This window comes from Sarcophilus harrisii, chromosome 1 (assembly GCF_902635505.1).
Source record: "Sarcophilus harrisii chromosome 1, mSarHar1.11, whole genome shotgun sequence".
Classification (NCBI taxonomy): domain Eukaryota; kingdom Metazoa; phylum Chordata; class Mammalia; order Dasyuromorphia; family Dasyuridae; genus Sarcophilus; species Sarcophilus harrisii.
Window position 1 is genome coordinate 302,743,819 of NC_045426.1, and position 23,477 is coordinate 302,767,295.

The window sequence follows — 23,477 nt, forward strand, 5'->3', positions numbered from 1 at the left end:
CAACACACAGTTAACTTTGAACATTAATGCTATTTCCAAAATTTTCATTTCATTATAAAAATGAAATGTAATATTTATGACCACTTGTTTGTGTTTTTAAGTTTTCATTTCTAAGTTCAATGGAGTCCAGCTGCTTCTTTCAATCTTCTCACTGAATATCTTCCTTTACTTTTGTCTTTATTCCAACTTGTGATTTTCCCCTCTTCCCCACTATATCGACTTGTGGGTAATGGTAGAATTAGAGAGGATAGGAATTTGTCTAAGAATGGTTCTTTTTGGCAGTGAATGCATGCTTGTTGCCTACTCAAGTTGGAATTTGATATACTGGGCAAAGCTGGGAAAGTGAAGGATAGAAGAGGGAAAACAGGCTTTTGTTGTTCTTATTGTTTTGAGATAAAAAAGTGTTGTGTAAATCCAAACTGACAAGTCCACTGAGAGCTCTAGGTTGTCATTTCTTTTAACAGTCTTAAACTTGAAAGAACTTAAAGTCTTATAACACCATGCTACATAGTTAATTCAGTGCTAACACCACTGAGAATTTGGTCCAACCTAACAAAAACAAGGGTAGAAGTTAAAAAAAAAATCCCTCCCAACCCTAAAGATTAATCTAAGTAACCTCTTTTTAGATAAGATTTTCAGGGATAGCTTTCAGAGGAATTTATAAAGAACAGGAAGAGACATCAACAAGTATAGCTGACAGAAATGGAAAAAAAAAACTTTTGAGTCCTATGAAAATTTCTTTAATTTTCATTTTATGGAAATACATTTTTCATTTTTATTTCCATGATACAAAAATGTTGAATATCTAACAATGATCTGAAATAGATCTGGACTAAGGCAGATCCATGGAATTTGTTGTATTTTCTTTTGTTTAGTTATTTCTTTTTCTTTTAACAGAGAATGGGCTGATATATTTTATAGGTCTGTCATAGATTTCATAAAAAGAGACACCCACATACATACTCACCCCCACACAAAACTTTTAAAAAAGATTTCCCCCTGCCTTGTTCTCCCTCTCCCAAAAAGCTAGATCAAGATTTAAATAGTGAATGTGGGCAAAATGTGTACAAAAAAAAAAAATGACCCTTTCATGTCCCCATTTCCCACATGAGAAAAATCATATCTTGGGAAAAGTAACTCCATAAATTATGTTTTCAAAAAGCTGCTGGATACGTCAGGTTCATTTCTGAGCTGACAATGGTAGAAATTCTCATACTGGAAAAACCAGATTGAGAATGCAATGTTTTCAGATAGAGGAATGGGTAAAAAGGAATGAGAGAGTGACAGGCCTATTTACTGGGAAACTGATGATATGTTGCAATTGCCTAAAAACTTCAATCTGAAGAGATATGTGATAACTCTGAAAGCAGGAAAGAAGCTCAACAAAAAAATCTTGACAACAGTTCAGAAGAAAGAATGCCAGCAGCTCAATTCCCTACATTTCACAGCCAGCATCCCATTTCAGGTGGCCCTAACCACACTGAGATTTGATTATCTGATCTAACATTTATGATAACAAAGGCTCCACGTGACAAACAAATTTAACCAGTTAATGAGATATACATTTATGACATGCTAGAGCTGCAGTGATTGTTCAATGGACAGTTAAAAAAAACAAACAAACTGGTTTTTCAGGGAACATACTTTGTTTTCAAACCACGCCCACACCACATTTTATTAAATTAAATACAGTATGGCTTCCAAGTGGTGTAAGTCTGGTGATTTCTCAGAATCCAAGTCCCTACTTTCTTCGTTCAACTGTTGGCTACCACGAATCAGGAACTTCAAAGAGCTTGGCAGAACTGCTTGAGATGCTTCCTAGTGGAAAAGACGGGAAAAAAAATCAATCACTTTCTAATGCACAGATAGCATTTTTGGAGAAAAAAAGTATTAAACAATTCAAAACAAGAGATAAGTGTATAGCTCTGGTTTGGGAGATTGACTTTCATACCAGGGACTGGGTGGGGCTTGCTGCATAAACCACAACTAGAAAAAGCCCTTTGGGACCATATTTGTATTTACCGAGATTGGAACTGGGGAAATAGTAAAAAGATGCAGAAAACCATAGTCAGAAAATGCCAGGAAGCTAGATTAATGGAATTTCAGGGTTGGCGTCGCTTTACTTTTCCCTTTGTTTAAAGATGTTGACATTTTGGAGAATAAAGAATATTGTACATCTGTATTTCTTGACCCACGATATACAAGTGCTGCCCAATAGATAAAAAGATGACAAAATCTATTTTTTTGTGTCTGATCAATAGAAAACATAGTTCACAGTAGTAACAATACTGTAAGAATGATCAACTATGAAAGACTTAATTACTATGATCCAGACAACTCCAAAAGGACTTATGATGAAAAATGCTACCCACATCGAGAGAGAACTGATGCTCTGAATGCAGACTGAAACATATTTTTAGAACTTTATTTTTGTTGTTTTGTGTTTTCTTTTGCAACATGATTATTATGGAAACACATTTTACATGCCTTAAATGTATAAAATTATCAAATTGCTTACCTTCTCAAAAAGGGAAAGGGACAGGAAAGAGGGAGAAAATTTGGGGTTAAAATTTCTTTCAAATGATTGTTAATTTTTTAAAAACATTTTACCTGGGAAATATTTAACAAAACAAATAAAAATAATTTTTAAAAGATAAGTGGACATGACATAACCAGAAATTTTAGTTTCTTGTCTAGTAGAACTAAATTTGTGACAAAGACTGTAGGACTGTAAAAGGCAGAAAACAAGCTTAAAATGAGAGTGTAATAAGACAAAGTCCTAAACAGGGAAAAATTTTAGACAGTCTCTGTTTAAAAAGAATAAAGGGGTTAAAAAGTAATACTTGTGGCTTGCTGTAACATGGCTTGATTCACTCACAAATTATGTACTCTTAAAAAGATGTCACAAAGAGAACAGCATGAAGAAATGTCCTTTTAATTTGTTCCAATGTCCCAGAAACATTATAGAATCCCAGAATTCAGTTAACCTTTACAAAGGTAAAACCCACACTGCCAACTATAACAGTTACATGGGAATTCAGAGTAAATTAAAGAAGAAAAAAAATAGCTGAGAGGAAAAACAAATTACTTACATAAATCAAATATTAATTTAACACTTCTGAAATTTTTAGCTAATGTTAGGCTGCAAAACAAAGTCCATTATGCATGTATAAAAAATGGTAAAGGTAAGGGATATAATCAAATACAGTGGAAGTTACTCAACAAGAATATGATGTATTAGAAAAAGAAAGGGACTAGTTCCAACATTTATTAACTGTATGACCCAAATAAAGTAATTTAGCTTCTCTAAGCTTCAATTTCCATGTTACTAAAATTGGGGTAATAAATACATGTCCTACATACCTTGTGGGACTTCCTTATAGATCAAAAACTATACAAATGTAAAGTACTATTAGTGGGTCAATTTGAGTAAATTACAATAACTATATTTTGATTATGAGAACCTAATTTATCTCATTATGTAGGCCTCAAATAAGCCAAGGCTTAGTTGATTTTAGCAATGCAATCGGGGTTAAGGGACTTTAATCATTGTGATTCCTGAATCCAAACTTCTGGGCTGGCGCTTTATCCATTGCACTACCTAACTGCTCCCGTTCCTCAAAGTTTAATCATTAAATGAAACAAACTGGAGTGGTAACAAAGTCACATCAGAAAAATCCATGTCTCTGCTTCTTTTTCCTCCCCTTCCCACTTCTTAGAAAAGAACAGGCCTGTTAGGAAGACCTTAAGCCTGCAGGCCTTAAGGAAGGACATTTTTTGACACTAAAAAAGTGTGCATTTATAAAAAGTAGTATTAAAAGTTATTTGTCCTCCTAGAGAATCAACTAAAAAACTATTAGAAGTAATCTACAACTTTAGCAAAGTTGCAGGCTACAAAACAAATGCACATAAATCATCAGCATTTTTATATATCACTAACAAAATCCAACAGCAAAAGATACAAAGAGAAATTTCATTTAAAATCACTGTTGATAGTATAAAATATTTGGGAATTCATTTGCCAAGGGAAAGACAGGAATTATATAAGCAAAACTACAAAACACTTTCTACACAAATAAAGTCAGATCTAAACAACTGGAAAAATATCAGGGGCTCTTGGATAGGTTGAGGGAATATAATAAATGTAACAATACTACCTATACTAATCTATTTATTTAGTGCTATACCAACCAAACTTCCAAGAAACTATTTTACTGACCTAGAAAAAATAACAATAAATTTATCTGGAACAACAAAAGGTCAAGAATTATATTATAAAGCAGCGGTCATTAAATCATTTGGTACTGGCTAAGTAATAGACTAGTTCATCAGTGAAATAGGTTAGGTTTACAGGACAAAACAGTCAACAACTATAGTAATCTAGTGTTTGACAAACCCAAAGACCCCAGCTTCTGGAATAAGAACTCACTATTTGATAAAAACTGCTGGAAAAATTGGAAACTAGTATGGCAGAAACCATTGACCCACACCTAACACCATATACTAAGATAAGGTTGAAATGGATTCATGATCTAGACATAAAGAATGATATTATAAACAAATCAGAAGAACATTGGATAGTTTACCTCTCAGACCTGTGGAGCAGGAAGGAATTTTGAGATCATTATTGATCACAAAATAGATAATTTTGATTATGTTAAGTTAAAAAGTTTTTGTACAAACAAATCTAATGCAGACAAGATTATAATGGAAGCAATAAACTGGGAAAACATTTTACATTCAAAGGTTCTGATAAAAACCTCATTTCTAAAATATATAGAGAATTGGCTCAAATTTATAAGAATTCATGCCATTCTCCAACTGGCCAAAGGATATGAAAAGACAATTTTCAGATGAAGAAATTGAAACTATTTCTAGTCATATAAAAAGGTGCTCTAAATCACTATTGATCAGAGAAATGCAAGTTAAGACAACTCTGAGATACCAATATACACCTCTCAGATTGGCTAAAATGACAGGAAATGATAATGATGAATGTTAGAGGGGGTGTGGGAAAACTGGGACACTGATACACTGTTGGTGGAACTGTGAATGGATCCAACCATTCTGGAGAGCAGTTTGGAACTATGCTCAAAGGACTATCAAACTGTGTATACCCTTTGACCCAGCAAGTGTTTCCCAAAGAGATCTTAAAGGAGGGAAAGGGACTCACAGGTGCAAAAAAGTTTGTGGCAGCCCTTTTTGTAGTGGCTAGAAACTGGAACCTGAATGGATGCCCATCAACTGGAAAATGGCTAAATAAATTATGTATATGAATGTTATAGAATATTATTGTTCTATAAGAAACAACCACCAGGATGATTTCAGAGAGGCCTGGAGAGATTTACATGGACTGAATGCTAAGTGAAATGAACAGAACTGGGAGATCATTATACACGACTATAAGACTATACGATGATCAAATCTGATGGATGTGGCTCTCTTCAACAATGAGATGATTCAAACCAGTTCCAATTATTCAGTGATGAAGAGAATCATCTACACCCAGAGAGAGGACTGTGGGAACTGAGTGTGGACTACAACATAGCATTTTCACATTTTCTGTTGAAGTTTGCTTTCATTTTATTTTCCTTCTCAGGGTTTTTTTTTCTTTCTAGATCTGATTTTTCTTGTGCAGCAAGATACTATAAACATGTATACATACATTGGATTTAACATATATTTTAACATATTTAACATGTGTTAGACTACCTGCTATTTAGGGGAGGAGGTGGGGGGAAAGGAGGGAAAATTTTGGAACAGAAAGTTTTGAGAGGTCAGTGTTGAAAAATTACCCATGCAGATGTTTTGTAAATAAAAAGTCCTAATAAATAAATAAATAAATGTATGGTAGGATTAAAAAAAAAGTTATTTGTCACTTCATTTTTGAAGAGGATCAATGACATAAGGAAGGTGAAGTCTTAACTTGCAAGTGTATGTAAGTGAGGCAGAACTGTGCAGTCCACCTGCCTCACTCTCCCGTCCAGAGCCATCTAAGAGTTCAATGATTAGACAAAGATCAGGACATCCGAGGATGGCCCAGGATGCGGTGAGACACCTTGGCCTTTTTAAGCTAAGGTCTTTCCCAGGTCTCAGTTTGTATAAAGGACCATCCATTTGATGATTAAGGCTAGGTAAGAAATGGTCTTTTTTACCTATTCAAAAAAAAAAAAAAAAAATCAGTCTGGGAGGAAAAGATCTTTAAGGTTTCTGGTCAGAACAGAAACAATTGCTATGTATATTCACTCTGAGCCATCAAAACACAATGTGCAAGTGAAGCTTGGGCTGAGACTTACTATTGGCCATTCAGTGAAAGCCAGAATCATCTGGATTTATGACATGATCCAGTAACTTCATTTGAATCCCAATGGACTTTATCAAAGCCTGGTTTTCCAATGCTGTATTTCAAGAAATCATAAATGCAACTACACAAGGCAAAAAAGTTATTTTCCCCACTTTTTTGGTGATAGAATAAATAAGGAAAAGGGAAAAAAGATCTAGCCAACAAACCCCAAGATATCTGGTGAAGTTTCAGCAATCAAAATCTGTAATCTTTTGGGCAGAGTGGCCACAAATAAGGATATGTTTCCTATGTGAACAGGGTGGGAAGGAAGGAAGGGAAAAAGGGAGAGAGGGAAAGAGAGGGCGAAGGAAGGCAAAAAGAAAAAATGGAAGGAGAAAAAGTAATGGAGGGAAAGAGGGAGAAAAAGGGAGGGAACTGTCCAAATGGAACTGACCAGTAGGGTTCCCAATGGGGCAAGCTATTCCTTCTCAAAAATTGTTGTTTGCCCTGACTTGTAAGTGAACTTGATTTAAATGAGGCAGAGCTGTGCAAAGTCACCAGGCCCACTCTCCCCTCCAGAGACATCTGGGAGCAGTGGCAAGACACAGATCAGGATAACTGGGGAATGACCTCCAATGTTAAAATTACCCTTCTTTGTACTGTTCCATCCCCAAGCTTTATTTCAAGATTTCCAATTTCCATCATTCAGCTAGATGGACCACCAGTGTCCTTTGCTGAAATTAGCAATAGGTGGAAATCACTACAAAAGTGGAATGGATCTGAATACAGCAACCAATCCATTCATTAAAAATTAGCACTACAAAGAGATCTGCACACTAATTAAAACAACTTGCATTTGTAGAGATAATGTAAAGTATTTTCTCCATAGCAATTCTGGGAAGCAAGCAATTTAAGCATTATTAATCTTGCCTATCCCTCATCAAGAAGGAAGAATCAAGATACCAGTCAGATAAATTCAATGATTTGACCATAGTCATGTAGTTAGTCAGTGTCAGAACAATTATTCAAATCCAGATTTTCTAATTTCAAGCCTAGCTTTCTTTCCATTACAACATTCTTTATATTTTGAGAGAGATCAATAATCTCGATATGAAAACTTGTACTGATTAATCCATTCATATGTTCTCATCTTAAGTAATTTCTCCAACAAAAGATCTAAGTAGGTAGAAAGCTTATCTAGATTTTTTTCAGAAAACATTCTATGGGTGTAGCATCTAGACTGTACAAGTGTTACCACTTGCAACATGAACTTTTCAGACTCAATTATACTTTGTTACCATCAAAGTAAATGAGACCCCAATTGATAACAACAATGCCTTGAAAAAGTATTTTGAAACAAATATACAACTGAGAAGCACAAATATTGCAATTTTGGGGGAAACTTATGCTGTGATACATCTATTTCATCAAGTTTGGAAAGAATTAGAAGAGCTAATGACAACTTTGACAGAAATTTTTTTCTGTGAGCATCAAGACTTATTACCTTACCTTTATTGTGGCTCTAAACTAAAATCACTGCATGTCCAGAAAGGTAATTATCTGAATACAAGGAAATGTCCATTTCAGTTAGCAAAACTGAATAGCTACATAGCCAAGAATGGGGTGCCTGACTGAGGTACAAGATAACCTAACTGATATGCTTCAGTTTTAAAGGCTACTTTTGAGACTTAGGCAAAAAAAAAAAAAAAAAAAAAGAACCCAGCCAATTGTACCTGTAACTTTCTTCAATCATATGAAAAAGAAGTACTTGAAACTATTGAATTTCTTAAGTCCTAAAGATGAAATAGTGAAAAGAGCAAGTCTTCTGGGAACTGGATTTGCATAGGCACCATTTCACAATAGGGCAAAGACTTATTTAAATAAGCTTTTTTTTTTTTAAATGTCCATGAACTTCCCTCCCAACCTCCTTTCCCAATAATGGTTCTTCCTGAAATTATTTCTATTCACTAGAATCAGGAAACCTTGGGCTCTATTTCTTATTCTGTTACCAACTACTTTGGTTAAACTATATAATTTCTCGGAGTCCTTTAGTTCTTCATTCTAAAATAAAGGCATGTGATTCCATGGCTTCCGAGGTCCTTCCAACTTCAACCAGATTCTGCTGCAAATGTGTATTATTCATATGGTCTTGGTTGGCCAAGTCATCTTATCGGGGCCTATTTTTCCAACTGTGAAGAAAGGGATGGGAATAGATGCTCCCAGCATTTTCTAACTTCACATCTGACCTTATGATTATATGATTTTTAAGCTGTCTCATTACTCCCAAGATTCTATAAGTTTACTTCAGTCTACTTATCTATCTGATCAAATCTCCATGTTTGAAAAATGGAAAAACATAAAGGCAAAGAGACTTTTTCCATAACTAATGACTTTCTTCCTGCCAAACCAAAATGGATTTTCAAAAATTTCTAAAACTGATTAATTTCAGTTAGTCAGTAAGCATTTATTAAATCTATGTGCTAGACACTGGGCTAAGTACTGGAGATACAAAGAAAGACCAGAATTTCAAGAAGCTCAATTTAATGGGGAAGACAACAAGCAAAAAAGTACTAAAAAGGAGAATTCAGGAAAAGGTCAGTCAATCTTGGACCCTATCCTTTAGTTAGTCAGGCCTCTAAGGGACCTCATTAAAAAGCAATACTTCCACATGGGGGTCCTACAGCATTCACCTCCTATAGAGCACTCTAGCATGTTTTAAGAAGCTCTGGCCTGCCTATCACTAGGCAAAGGAGAGGCACAAGCATGGATTTCAATATGCAAGCTGCTATTTGCTTCATAAATCTCTTTTTCAATATTTAAGTTGTAAACTAGTCCTAATATAGTCATTTAAAATCTTCATGGGAGGTAAGTGAACTGCTTTTGCTTGGGCTTCAAATGGCTGACAGCAACTTTAGAACTTATTTTCTAACTTTAATGAAACCTGTAACAGTATCTGAGAAGATTATTGCTTTAAGTGGATTCTAAACTTTTCAGTGTAATCTTAAGCATATAAGATTTAAAAGTTCAGCAGTTTTTCCAAGACTCCAATAAAACACAGCTCTTGGCAAACATTAAAGGTTTAATGTATCGTGCAATCGTGCTTTTTATGTGTGTAAGGGGTGATGGAGGGGGGAGAAGAACCCCAAACTTGGAACTGGACTTCTCTTTTTACATTAAAGAATTTAACCATAAACGGTATTTTGATACATTTCCTCTTTGTACTCAAATGGAAACTTCCTTCCAAAAAAGATTTTATTTAAGTGGTATCCAAGCAGCTTTTGACTTCTGTCAATCTTGTCTGATCTGGTTGCCAAACTGGTCATGTAATTTTTTTGGTAGAATGGGTGGGAGATGGATATGGTGATAGAAAGATAAAAATATAAAATTACAAAATGCCAAGTAAAAATGACATTCAGTCTGTCTTGGAGGGGCAGCTAGGCGGTGCAATGAATAGAGCACCAGCCCTGAAGTCAAGAGGACCTGAGTTCAAATCTGGCATCAGACGCTTAACACTTCCTAGCTGTGTGACCCTGGGCAAGTCACTTAATCCCAATTGACTCAGAAAAAAAAAAGTCTTGAGAATAACATAATTTTAGATACAAACATACACTACAAATGGAAATTCATATTACATGCTACTTTTAAAAAAAATTAATATCCAAGTCCCAAACAGTATAATACTATACTTTGAAAATGAAACCAATATGATTATAATAAACACAAACAGGGAACTTATTGTTCTTTACATATCTGCTTCCTGTGAATATAGGCAATGAGATGTGTAATGGGCTGAGGTTTGAGTTGATGCACTGAGGTCCCAAGTACGTGAGGCTAAATAGTAATTGGACTACACTCTATTAATATACATGATTGGATAAAGAATGGTCCCTGCCCACTCTCCGTGCAAGTCCTGATGTGTTGTATAGGAAATGACGATTTTGGTGGGTGGAGGCAGAGAGAGACAGGAAGAGAAGCTGGGGGAGATTGAGCCTGGGTTCCATGCTCCCAGCTGCTGGTTGTGTGGCTGCTGGTCTAGCTAGCTTCTTGACTCAGCTGCACACATTGCTATCGCCGATTCTCTTCCACCTCCGATCTTTCTTCACTGAGAATAAAGACTGACGATTTTCCCCTAACCTGAATTCCTGACTCCGGCTGATTTTAAAATACATGGTCTTCACAGAGAAGCACAAATCCCAAACCATAAGTTTATATAAAAATTTATTCATTCAACATATACTTAGTGAGTAGTGACATGAATAAAAGTTAGTTCTAATGGCTGCAAGGATATGAAAATAAAGGTTATTTTTTCTTACCACAATAGTAGTAGTAGTTTGTAAAAAGTCATCCTTTTTCTATTATATTTTTGAATATTCTTTCATTTAAGTGATCTTGATACCCATGGAAAGTATGATAAAAGGAAATAAGGGCTAAATCTAGTAAGCAAAATACCCTAATTTCAAATCTTGGCTTAGTTATTTATTAGCTGTGTGTGACCTTAGGAACCTCAATGAGTTTCCAACAAAAGGGGAATAATAATATTTGAATTATCTTCCTTTGGAGTAAAATAAGATAATGTAAATAAAGACTTAAAGAAATCAATTATCAATATTAATATTAATGATTTTGTGACAAAGCTTTTAAAGTAATATTTCTTTTATAATAAATAAATTAAAGAAATAATATATTGACCTAATCATAGGATCAAAAACTCATAGAGTTAGAGTTAAAAGCTCTAAATGATCTTTAAGGCCATCTAATTGCTGCAGTTTACAAATGAGGAAAACCAAGGCCAAGAAAGGGAAAGTGACTTACTAATAGATAATCAATAGCAGATACAGGATTGCCTCCAAATTTAGTACATCATAACCACGTAAATATTAGTACCTGAAAAGTAACTGGTTCATAACCTTTACACACATACAAGTGTTTGTTGTGAGGTTTGGTTAGCAACCCTTTTTTTCACTATTTCAAACACTAAAAAGTATAAGTAATTAACTTGTAGGGAGGGCCTGTATCTTTGTTTCTTTTATAGTAGCACTACAAATGAAGTATTAGACAAAGAACCCTCCTTGAATTCTGATGGAATCATTCCCAGGTTGAGAAGGTTAAACTCCTCATTCAGAATTTCTCCCATCAGATTACTTTTGTGGAAGTCTGGGAATACCTTCGTGTTCTGCTCTTTAGAGTTCTGCCTGAGTTTGTACCTAGTTCATTACAACAGGGGTATTAAAAAAAAAAGCTGCTCTAATATTGAATGTATATACTTATGCAAATACCATTAAGATTATTTGAACAAAGTTACAGTGCCTTATGACAATAAATGAGTAATCAATATTGTTAGATTCAACATGTTAAACATCTGCTATCTCTGACCCACATCTTATGGATACTAAAAATATTAAATATTCAAACAAACTAGGTTAAAAGGATTCATTAAACTGCTGTACTTGCAGTGTTAAAAGGCTTTATTCCAAGAATGGCAATCCAAAAGAAAACTCAACTCATTTGACATGGCCAATTTAATTAAAAGTTATCAATTTCTTAAAAAGTCATGTGTTTGACAGAAGTAAAAAAAATCTGTTTTGAGCTCAGTTCCTGAGACTGCCAGTTTTACTATCAATGGGAGAAAAATGCATGCTTTTCTTGCAGTATTTTAGATTTATAATTTTAAATAACCCATAGATGTTTTCACTTAAAATGATAAAAGCAGGAAAGAGTTAATTACGGCATTCTAGTAATGGGAAATAAAATCAAAGGAACTAAAATCATTTTTCTAACAAATAGTAACAAATACTTGGAAAAGTTCACTGTGTAAAACTGAGAAAAATCGAAGAAAAATTAAGATAAAAAAGTAAAACAAATAAGAAAACTACATGGAAAATCTTACTGAAAAGAATGCTAAATATTTAATAGCTGACAAGTATCTTCAAAAAGGCAGACAAAAATTCCAGCAGACTTGTGATAGAGAGCTATCTGCATCTAGAAAGAAGACTATGGGGACTGAATATGGAACACAACATAACAGTTTCACTAAATTTTTTTTTTTTTTTTTTTGGTTATTTGCTTGTTTTTCCCCCCTCATTTTTTTCCCTTTTTGATTCTGATTTTTCTTGTGCAGGATAATAAGTGTGGAAATATGTTTAGAAGAATTGCACATGTTTAACCTATATTGGATTACTTACTATCTAAAGTGGGGGAAAGGGAGAGAGAAAAATTTGGAACACAAGGTTCTGCAAGGGTGAATGCTAAAAACTATATTTGTATTCTGGAAAAAAGCTATTATTAATATTTTTTTCAAGGGGAAAAATGTGCAGGCAAAGATTTTAACTATACAAATGCATTTTTTTTTCCCTTTTTAAATGGCAAGTAATAATGAGAAGCACAGATAAGTTCCCTGAGCCAATGAGTATACATAATTAGGGCATCTAGTATGTGTCACAGTTTTGAGTCAATTAAAAGCTTTATTGTGATATATTTAAAATGTGCATACAACTTTGGCTTCACTGTTGATTTCCTTAAAGAAATTCAACTAACCTTGTATCTGAAAGGAAAGATAAATATGAACTATGTCCCATGTCTATAACTAAAAAAAGAGCAATATTTAATATGTATTCTTTCCTCTATACCTCCAAAACTTAATTGGGACATTTTTGTAGTGTTTTTTCTTTAATCTGTGTTGAATCTTACAGATGAAATTAAATATAAATAGGTCTTTAAATCTTTCACAGACAACTAAAGACATGCTACACTTAAGTGGTCTTAAGATCCCTTCTCAAACTATAAAAGATTCAAGGTAAAGAAAATAACCTCTTGACCTTTAGGAAATAATACCTACCAGCTGACGTGAGTTCTTTCTTCATTTTTTTACACTTTTTGGCTTTTTTCTTCCCTTCTGTAAGGGACTCTGCAGAAGAATCTGTCTGATCAAGCTCACAGTCTGATATTTCCACTGACTCTATGTCTTCAGAGCCAGCTTCCTCTTGAATGGGGCTCATATTTCTCTTTCCTACTGTGCTGGTGGCTGTAAAACTGAAATGTAAAAAGTGAAACAACACAAAAGGTGTCAGAGTTATTTTTATAAGCCAATCTCCTCACATTTTAAACACTCTTGCTGCCAATAACACTTAATCAGCAATCAGCAAAACTGGCACCTGAGAGTTAAAGAAATTATTATGTAATAAAACTTAGGAGCTTATTACTTAAAAGATATATAGAGAAGAGTTAGTTTGAAAAAATGTATGAGTTAATATATTTCTGTATCAGGAGAGGCACAAAATGTTCCAGCAAGCTTTTAAAAAATTAACAGAGAATATATGGCGCAATGAAAAAAATCAATGGACTTAAGAGTTATGAGACATGAATCTAAATCCTGACTCTCCTCCTTATTGTGTGACCTTAATTTCTCTAGACCTCCATTTTACTGACAAGAAAATGAAGTTGGACCATATAATCTTCTTCCAAGCTGGTCTTTTCTAACTTTAGATCCATGATCTACAGTAGTTATTATGATTAAAGCCATTTTAGTAAAACAGTAATAATTTCAGATTAGGGTTATTATCAGTATTCCTGAATATACCACAGAAAATAATTAAATGGATATACTGTATATCTGATATACCCTAAACAGTAATACTACTGTACAGTTTCAGATGTACAAAGTCTCCTGCAATATAATTATATCTGCAAAAAGCACAGGCCATAGTCCACATAACAAGGGTCAGGTTTGTCTTTTGTTGTGAAGTATCTAGTTATACTAGAGATTGCTCCAAAGTTATGAAAAGAAAAAAATTCTTGTAATAAAGTATGCCATAGAAGTTAAAAAAAAAAACCAAAAACCTACAAAGATATTTTTGCTGAGAATATGTCTTTAGACAATTTGGTTATCTGATTATTCAAATTACTTGTACACTCAAAACCACCTTGAAGCTGTACTTAACACATTTCATTCTTTTGGGATCATGGAGAAGAGAAAGGAAATTGTGTTTTTCTTGATGCCTTCAAGAGGTGGCCCAGGGTCTCTGAAAAGGAAAGCAAGTGAACAGTGCTTATAATTCTAAGGATTAGTTACATTTTTAGAAATGGTTTCTATTTCATCTCTACTTACAAAACTTTTTGGAAACTTTTCTCTTATTTGGGAAGAAAGTTAAGATGAACAGAGGTCAATATGGATTCAGACCAACTCACTCCTATAGATCTCAGAATTATGATAAACTTTATGTACCTACATTTTTTACGAAATGGTTATAGCAACAATTCACAACACAGTGATAAGTATTATAGGCACATTATAAAAGAAAAGTACTAAGGGACAACTAGAAAAAAAGACAGAGAAATAACAAATAATAATGTAGCTAAGATTGTATACCAGTACTAAATTAATAAGTATATTAATATCACAAACTACTCACAACAAAAATACTTATATGTTGTTTTACACACATATACACACACACAAATCAAATATAAGACTACAAATCATGGAATGAACTATTAAAAAAATCCAAAGGAAAATGGCAATGTTAGCATAAAAGGTGATAATGATACCAAATGATGATATGCATGTGAAAAATGAGATACAAGATTATCAAGAATAAGAATGACAGGAAAAGGGGTTGGACCAATCTTGTGGCAATAATAACAGACTTAAGACAGACCTTAAATCTAGCTGGTCTAATGAAAAAATAGAACATGTGATAAAAGGTCTAGCTTTCCCATGCTGGGTAGATCTCGTACAGAGTATCTGAGGGAAAACATGAACAAAAATCCTCCAGGTTTAAATGGCAAAGAAATGCAGACAGACATTTACTAAGTATTTAAGGCCAAATTTAAACTGAGGTCTCCTTGAATCCAGACTTAATGCTCTATCGATTGTGCTATCTGCCCATTTCAAAGCACCACAATATGTACATGGTAAAATAAGAATGACAGTTGGGATAATCTAGAAAATTGAAGAGATGTTGCAAGCTTTAATATTGAACTAATGAAACAGTTTTATGCAAATTGTGTTTCCTATTATTTGAGATTAATATAATTTTTCTAATTAGTAGAAACACACAAGGACATAAAATAAAATAGTAATTCAAAGTGAATAGTATGTTAAATAATAGCTATCCTGTGAAATATGGGGACTAAGAAACCTCAGGAGATTGCATATGAAATTTGAATATTTTGGTGACAGAAAGAATCAATTAAGAATTAGGTTTATCGATATAAAAAAAGTATCTTGAAAATATAGGAATCATCTGCCTTAGTCATAGTTGTTAGTTCTCCAAACAAGACTTCAGTAAATATTTAGCTTGGTTGCCAAAAACTTAGAAGATTGGGGTGCATTACTAAAATATTTACTCAGAATATTTAGGACCAAATCCCTGCTTTAAGGCCTTAAAATCTGGAATGGTAACTTTGGCCTAGTTCCAGAAACTTCCTAAAGAACAAATCTAATCATTATACCCAGGACCCCAACTCAAAAAACTCCAAAGTCTTATTACTTTCATGATCAAATACAAAATCCTCTGTTTAGTTTTTTTAAACCTTCATGATCTGGTTCTTTATTAATTTTCCACTTTCCTCTCTATACCTTAATCCTCTCCACCTCTTCTGCTTTGCAGAGACAATGACCTATGGCTGTTCTCACAGTATACCCCAATTCCAGGCATTTTCACTGGCTGTCCCCCACACTTGGATCAAAATGTCATGTTGACTTTCTGGTTTCTTTCAAATTTCAACTAGAGGCTCATCTGCAAGAAGCCTTTTCCAATCCTGCTAAATCTTAGTGCCTAGTCTCTGGGATTAATTACAATTTACCCTGTATATATTTTATTGTACAGAGTTGTTTGTATGTTGTTTCCTGCATAGGTGAGATCTATGAGAATAAGGTTTGTTTTTTGACTTTTTTTTCTTTTTGCTCCAAATCTTAGTACAGTGCCTAGCACATAGTAATTGTTTCATAAAAGCTTGTTGACTGGATTTGACCTGGAGTTTCAAATGCAGAGATAATAATAATTATACAAAAGACAATAGAATAAATCTTGCAATCCTTAGTGATAACAGATGAAGTTCTACTGAAAATCATAAGATCCTAGGACCTCTGATAAAGATCTTGTCAAATATGGCTGTATAGGCCTACATTCACAACAAAAAGCTGGCAAATTCCCAGACTTTTAAATAGACTCATAAAAGGGAAAAATTGAAAGGTATTTTAAAAATAGAAAATATCAGGACAAGTATTATATAGATTGTTGGATAAAAAGACAGAACCTTTCAGGGAACAAAGAAATAAAGGATGAATATGAGAAATTGAAAACTATATTAGAGACTTTGCAATACAAGATAAAGCACCATTTTCAAGTCTTGAGATACGATTGGATTGTAGAAATGTAGAAAGCAGAACAGGAAATTAGAATCGGTAAAGATGCTAGGCCATGAATTTTGCTTGGCAGATAGCCTATTATGAATGTGTGGTATACTGCCCCACAAAGCGAAAGATAATGGTAAGAAACCCACATGTGATATAGGACTATAACCTAATGACTAGATGTGGCCCAAATGTAAATCCCAGAATTTTGCTAGCAGTCAAGAGTAGTCAATAATGTTTTTCACTGACTTGAAAAAAAGATCTTAGTAAGGGAAGAATTGATTCCAAAGAACTGGAAGAAAATTGTGGCATAAAAGCTAGAGTTTCAAAATTGAAAGTTTTTCTCCCCAATCAATTTTAAGTTCACTGGGTGTCAGAACAGGTATATAGAACAAATAATCTCAGTGAGGCAGATAGTTGATAATATCTTACATACGAATATGAAACTACCACACCCACTGATTTCTCTGACACAGGCAAAAAAAAAGCTAATGCAATCTTAGGCTGCATAAACAGTTGGAGGAGAGTTAGCAGAGGTGAGAAGGCAGATTTTGGCTAATTAAAACAACAAATATTTAAGATCTAAAAAAAAGGAAAGGAAATTAAAAGAAAAGAATTAAAAAGCTGTTCAGGGAAATCTCTACTTATCCTTTCTTTTAATATTGACAAATTTCCTATGTAATAAGAAGAAAGAGGTACAGTAAAAGAGCTTTGGAGTTAAAGACAAAGAACGTGGGTTGAAATACCTACTCTGCACTAATCAGGGACAATTAAGTGGTACAAAGGATGGAATACTGGGCCTGGAGACAGGAAGACTTGCATTTAAATGCCAGCCTTAGATATTTACTCTCTGTATGACCTTGGTCGTTACTTTACCTCAGTTTTCTCATCGGCAAAATGGGAATAATAACAGCACCTATCTTGCAGGATTGTTGTGGGGATCAAATGTGATACAAATTGAAGAGCATTTAGCATAGCACGCATCTGGCACACACAGTGACTACGATATAAAGGGTAACCATTTACATATAATTATCTATATGACCTGCAAATCATTTAGGTTCTCTGACCTGTTTCCCCATCTGTAAAATTAAGAGAAATGATCTAGATTAATCCACATCTACTTCTAGATCAATGATCATTGCATGCATGTGTGTATACACACAAACACATATACTGCTGTATATAGATCATAGTGTATTATATATATGCATAAGCAAATACACATACAATAATCATACATACACATGTGGTGTATGTACATGTGTACATATATACATACAATATGTTCATATAATTAATAGTGAAGTATTATAAATATCTCCTAAGACAAATATTTTAAAAATGGTCATTTGTAAAATCTTACAGTATGAAAACATCAGGTAGAATGATAAAGAGCAATTTCAATCAAGGAATATGAGCACTAGTGGTATACATGAACAATGGGAACTGAAATTCATATCGCTCACCAATGGTAAGTTGCTAGAATTTGGAAGATGGACATTTAACATTCTTCTTTTTTTTCCTTGAGACAACTGGGGTTAAGTGACTTGCCCAGGGTCACACAGCTAGGAAGTGTTAAGTGTCTGAGGCCAAATTTGAACTCGGGTCCTCCTGACTTTAGGGCTGGTGCTCCATCCACTGCGCCACCTAGCTGCCCCATTTGACATTATTCTTAACTAAACTTTTAGTCCAAGGATTCATCAGATAGCTGCTTTATAATAACCTGGAAAAACATTTTTACATTGAAAGGTTCTGATAAAGGCCTGGTTTCTAAAATATATAAATCTGAATTGACTCAGAGTTATAAGAATTCAAGCCATGCTCCAATTGATAAATTATTGGAATACATGGGAGCCACCCAACAGTGGCTGCTGGAGATCCAACCCAGAATGGATCTCCTCATGTGAGAGGATGATACAAGGAGACTGAGAGGCCGTTGCTGTTCTCTGACCTCTCTGACTGAGAGGCCATTGCATCGTCTGACCTCTCTCCTCTTCCCTCTGCCTCCAATTTATCTCGTTCCCAGTTCACAACACCTGTGTCAGCAAAGGCTGCCCCCCAACTCCTTCAGATGTTATGATCCACGGCTGTGGAGGCTCTGGGAGAATTGACCTGTCCCTTAACAATAAATGGTCAAAGGATATGAACAGACAATTTTCAGATGAAGAGATTGAAACCATTTCTAGTCATATGAAAAGGTGCTCCAAATCACTATTGATCAGAGAAATGCAAGTTAAGACAAATCTGAGATACCACTATACACGCCTCAGATTGGCTAGAATGACAGGAAAAGATAATGAGGAATACTGGAGGGGATTTGGGAAAACTGCGACACTGATACATTGCTGGTGGAATTCTGAATGCATCCAACCATTCTGGAGAGCAATTTGGAACTATGCTCAAAAAGTTATCAGACTGTGCATACCCTTTGATTCAGCAGTGTTACTACTGGGATTATATCCCAAAGAGATCTTAAAGGAAGGAAAGGGACCTGTATGTGCACGAATGTTTGTGGCAGACCTCTTTGTAGTGGATAGAAACTGGAAACTGAATGGATGCCCATCAGTTGGAGAATGGCTGAATAAATTGTGGTATATGAATATGGAATATTATTGTTCTGCAAGAAACAACCAGCACGATGGTTTCAGAGAAGCCTGGAAGAGACTTACATGAACTGATGCTAAGTTGTTATGGGCCAGAACTCTGTACTTAAAACAAGAATTCTTATAAGTTGTTAAGTCAGTGGAATTGATGAGACAATGGTTACCTAGTTTAGCATGGTGATCAATAGTTCTCTAGTTCAGTATATGTACTTAGTACTTAATACAATTCCACAAGATTCATACCTATAATAATGTAATTATAATAGAGTATATAACTGTCAGCAGGGACTCAGAGCCAGATTCATTCACTCCATCTCAGATCACCTTGGTGGCAGGCCTGGCCTCCTGCACTTCCCCACTGAGATCAAGGCTTGTCTGAAAGGTTCTCCAGAAAGATGTCCAGCCCCAGGCAAGGAGACAATAAAGAATTTGGATTTTAACACCTGGCTATTCTTGTGGTGATTACTCTACTGAAACGAAGGCTGCTCCAAGACCTCCAGAAAACCAATCAGAACACTACACTAAGTGAAATGAGCAGAACCAGGAGATGACAACAACAAGATTATACAATGATCAATTTTGATGGACGTGGCTCTCTCTCCTCCACAATGAGATGATTCAAATCAGTTCCAAAGATCTTGTGATGAAGAGTCATTTACACCCAGAGAGAGGAACACAGGAACTGAGTATGATTCACAACATAGCATTTTTATTCTTTTTTTTGTTGCTTGCCTGAATTTTATTTTGCTACTGCTTCTTCTTTTTTTTTTTTACTTGTTTGATTTGATTTTTCTTGTGCAGCACAATAATTGTATAAATATTGAATGCATACATTAGATTTAACATATATTTCTACTATGTTTAACATATATTGGTGCTGAGTGAAATGAGCAGGACCAGGAGATCATTATATACTTCAACAACAATACTATATGATGATCAATTCTGATGGACGTGGCCATCCTCAGCAATGAGATGAACCAAATCAGTTCCAATAGAGTAGTAATGAATTGAACCAGCTACACCCAGCGAAAGAACTCTGGGAGATGAATATAAACCATTACATAGAATTCCCAATCCCTCTATTTTTGTCCGCCTGCATTTTTGATTTCCTTCACAGGCTAATTGTACAATATTTCAAAGTCCGATTCTTTTTGTACAGCAAAATAACCGTTTGGACATGTATACTTATGTTGTATTTAATTTATACTTTAACATATTTAACATGTATTGGTCAACCTGCCATCTGGGGGTGGGGATGGGGGGAAGGAGGGGAAAAATTGGAAGAAAATTACTGTAAATGCTGTAAAATTACCCATGCATATAACTTGTAAATAAAAAGCTATAATAAAAAAACAAAAAAAACCATATATTGGACTACTTGCCATCTAGGGGAGGATGTGGGGGAAAGGAAGGAAAATTGGAAGACAAGGTTTTGCAAGGGCTAATGTTAAAGAATTGTCCACTTATATTTTGAAAAATAAAAAGCTTTAATTAAAAAAAAAATTCTACTTAAAAAAAAGACGGTTGCTTTAACCAATGTGTAACATTCCTTTTGTAATGAAAATAATATTGTATCCTGGCATAATTTAATTAAATACAAATAAACTTAATAGTAATGAAGGTTTACTCAAACTTGATTTATTAAAAGCATGGCTGAAACTCTAGCTGTGAGGCAATATAACATATGATACAAAATAAGTCTTCTTAGCAGTGTTTTATTTAGCTGCCTTGGATTTTTTAATGGAAAGATGCTGAAATTCAACCCATTAAAGAAAGCTAATTCCACATGTGATCTGAAAAAAGCTTCACATAATTATAAGTCTTTAAGAGCTAGTAGGGACAAGAGAAGTGATCTAGTCCAATTCTTTCATATTACAGAAAAAAAATAAATCAGAAGAGGTAACATTTTTCCTTAGTGTTAATAGAAAAATAAGGGCCTAGATCCTCAGTCAAGGTTGTAGTATTATCTATACAAAGAGTCACCTGTTCATTAAATGCTTTTCAGTCATGAGTGGAAATTTTTGATATTTAGTCTATCTTTACAAGTCTGAATGTCAAGAATATCATCATAGTATGTACTGTTATGGCATGGAATTTAGCAAAAGGTACCTTATGCCTTTATCCAAAGTTCAGGTCCACAGAAGCTTCAGCTTCCAACACCATTTCTCTTAATTACATGGCAAAAAAACAATGTTACAGTGGTTATAGTGTTAGAAATTTCAAATGAAGTGTGGGTCTAAGAAATAATGAGATTAGGATCTGTGACTGAGATTGAAAAATCCTAGCTATGTCTAGATCAAAGTTACAGGACCTAGGGAGCTCATTACCTAATGTGGGCAAAACACTTTCCAATTTCTTGATAGCTTGAATTTGAATAAGAAAAATGAATCTTTCACTAAAAGTCAATTAAGTCTCTTCTTAAAAATGATGAGTAGATTTATAAAATCTAAACCAATCTCAACATTAAAAATAATAACAATAAACAAAAAGAACAGTCCTGATTTCTCTTCCTAGTTTTGCCAATAACATGGGCACATCTCTTCATCTCGTACATCTCAATTTCTCATCTTTAGAATAGATAGATGAAGCAAGATCATCAAATTCTAAAATCCTTAAAGAATTAAAGGAAATGTGTAAATTAGTTTAAAAAATTTTTTGTTCATTGGTTGGAATGGTTCCATGTATACTACATGGACATTTTATGGGAAGGTTTGAAAATAGATACAAATACAATTATCCCATATTTCCCACCTCAAGGAGCTTACATTCTAATGGAAAAAAATACAAATAAAGAAAAGTTGGAAAGTGAGGGAGCTGGGGCCAGGTAGAGAAGAGAATTCCTTCAGGCTAAATTTCTATCACCCAAATCTTATGTCAAGTACAAGTTATGCACTTGTATATTGTACTGGCATGCTTGGTCAATACCCATGTTATTATCTAGTAAATGAGATTCCTTGAAATTACAAAGATATAAATAATAAGAGTCAAGTTTAGAAGATTCTGGATAATGTGATAACTCTCCTTAATGCTTCTAAAAAGATCAAAGTTTAACAGTTCACTTGACAGATTCTTAGTTCTCATTCATCAGCTTGCACTCCCAAAAGCAAATGTTTTTTAAAGATAAGGTGATATAGGTGATGTGTTGTTGCCTAAATGAAGACATAGCTCTAAGATCTATCTGAAAGTAGCACATTTATACACACAGTAGATTCTAAAATATTTGTTAACTGGTAAGTTTAAGAGTCAAAATTCAACACTAAATTTATATTTTAAGTCAAAGCCAGAAAGAATAACTTTTCTTACTGGGAGTTCATTAGCATGCACTATAATAATATTGGACAAAATAAGCTTATTTGTAATGATTATGGAAAGCACATTTAAATACATCATAAGGAGTGGTGATTAAGAAATAAAATGTTATAGGTATAACTTGGCAGATCAGAATTGGATATTAATCTTGATAGGCATTTGCAGATGAAATAAAACAGTAAACCAGCCTTGTTCAAAAAGCATTTAAGAGTAATAAAACTGCTGGGTTGTTGAATACTTTGGTAAGTACTTAGGAAACTCAGAATTAAGATATGTTATATTACTACTAACAGCTGAAGATAGACTGATTAATTCTGGAAGGCTGAAATGTACCATTAATTTCCTCTCCTCACTAGAAGAATAAGTTAGCTGATAGAAAACTTGTATTTTCAAGTTCCTAAAATACTTTCCTCTCTTGGTAATAATAATAGATAGATAGACATTTTTTTCCCCCGATTATTTAAAAAGTGCATTAAGTATAATGACTGAGGCCTTTATAAGCAAATTGGAATGTGAAAACTTAAAAAAAACTTGCAATGTGAATAAGGTACAGTATTTTAAGGAGTAATTCCTGAAGAATGCAAGGAAGAGCTTTACAATAGAGGGGAAAATGGTGGAATGGACAACACTTGAACTTCATTCTTACATGAACTGGTTCAAAGAGAAAGGAATCTTCCTTTTCCTTTTCTTCTCCCCCTCTCTCTCAGTTGAGTATGGAAATCCTTCTTACCCAATATGAAATAGAAGGAGAGGTAGAGGAAAATGGGCAGAGTGATAAAAGGGAGCGCAGGTCAAGGGAGGCAGTAATCAGAAGCAAAACAGTTTGGAGGCAAAACAGGGCAGAAAAAAATTAGAGAGGATAAATAGAATAGAATAGGATGGAGAGAAATACATAGCAATTGTAATTATAAATACGAAGGGG

General features: G+C 34.2%; 1 protein-coding gene across 2 annotated transcripts in view; it reads right to left on the reverse strand.

Annotated features, from left to right (window-relative positions):
• Positions 1-731: 731 nt before the first annotated feature.
• PARN (poly(A)-specific ribonuclease) overlaps positions 732-23,477 on the reverse strand; it is a 152,381-nt gene continuing 129,635 nt past the window's right edge. Inside the window, exons 23-24 of one of the 2 annotated variants that reach the window (XM_031944494.1) lie at positions 13,119-13,312; positions 732-1,818 (exon numbers count right to left, since the gene is read on the reverse strand). In XM_031944494.1, coding sequence (XP_031800354.1) covers positions 1,766-1,818; positions 13,119-13,312 — 247 coding nt within the window. In that variant the 3' untranslated portion in view covers positions 732-1,765. Of the gene's footprint in view, positions 1,819-13,118; positions 13,313-23,477 lie in introns of those variants that run through there. The other variant, XR_004230479.1, reaches the window with a different exon arrangement.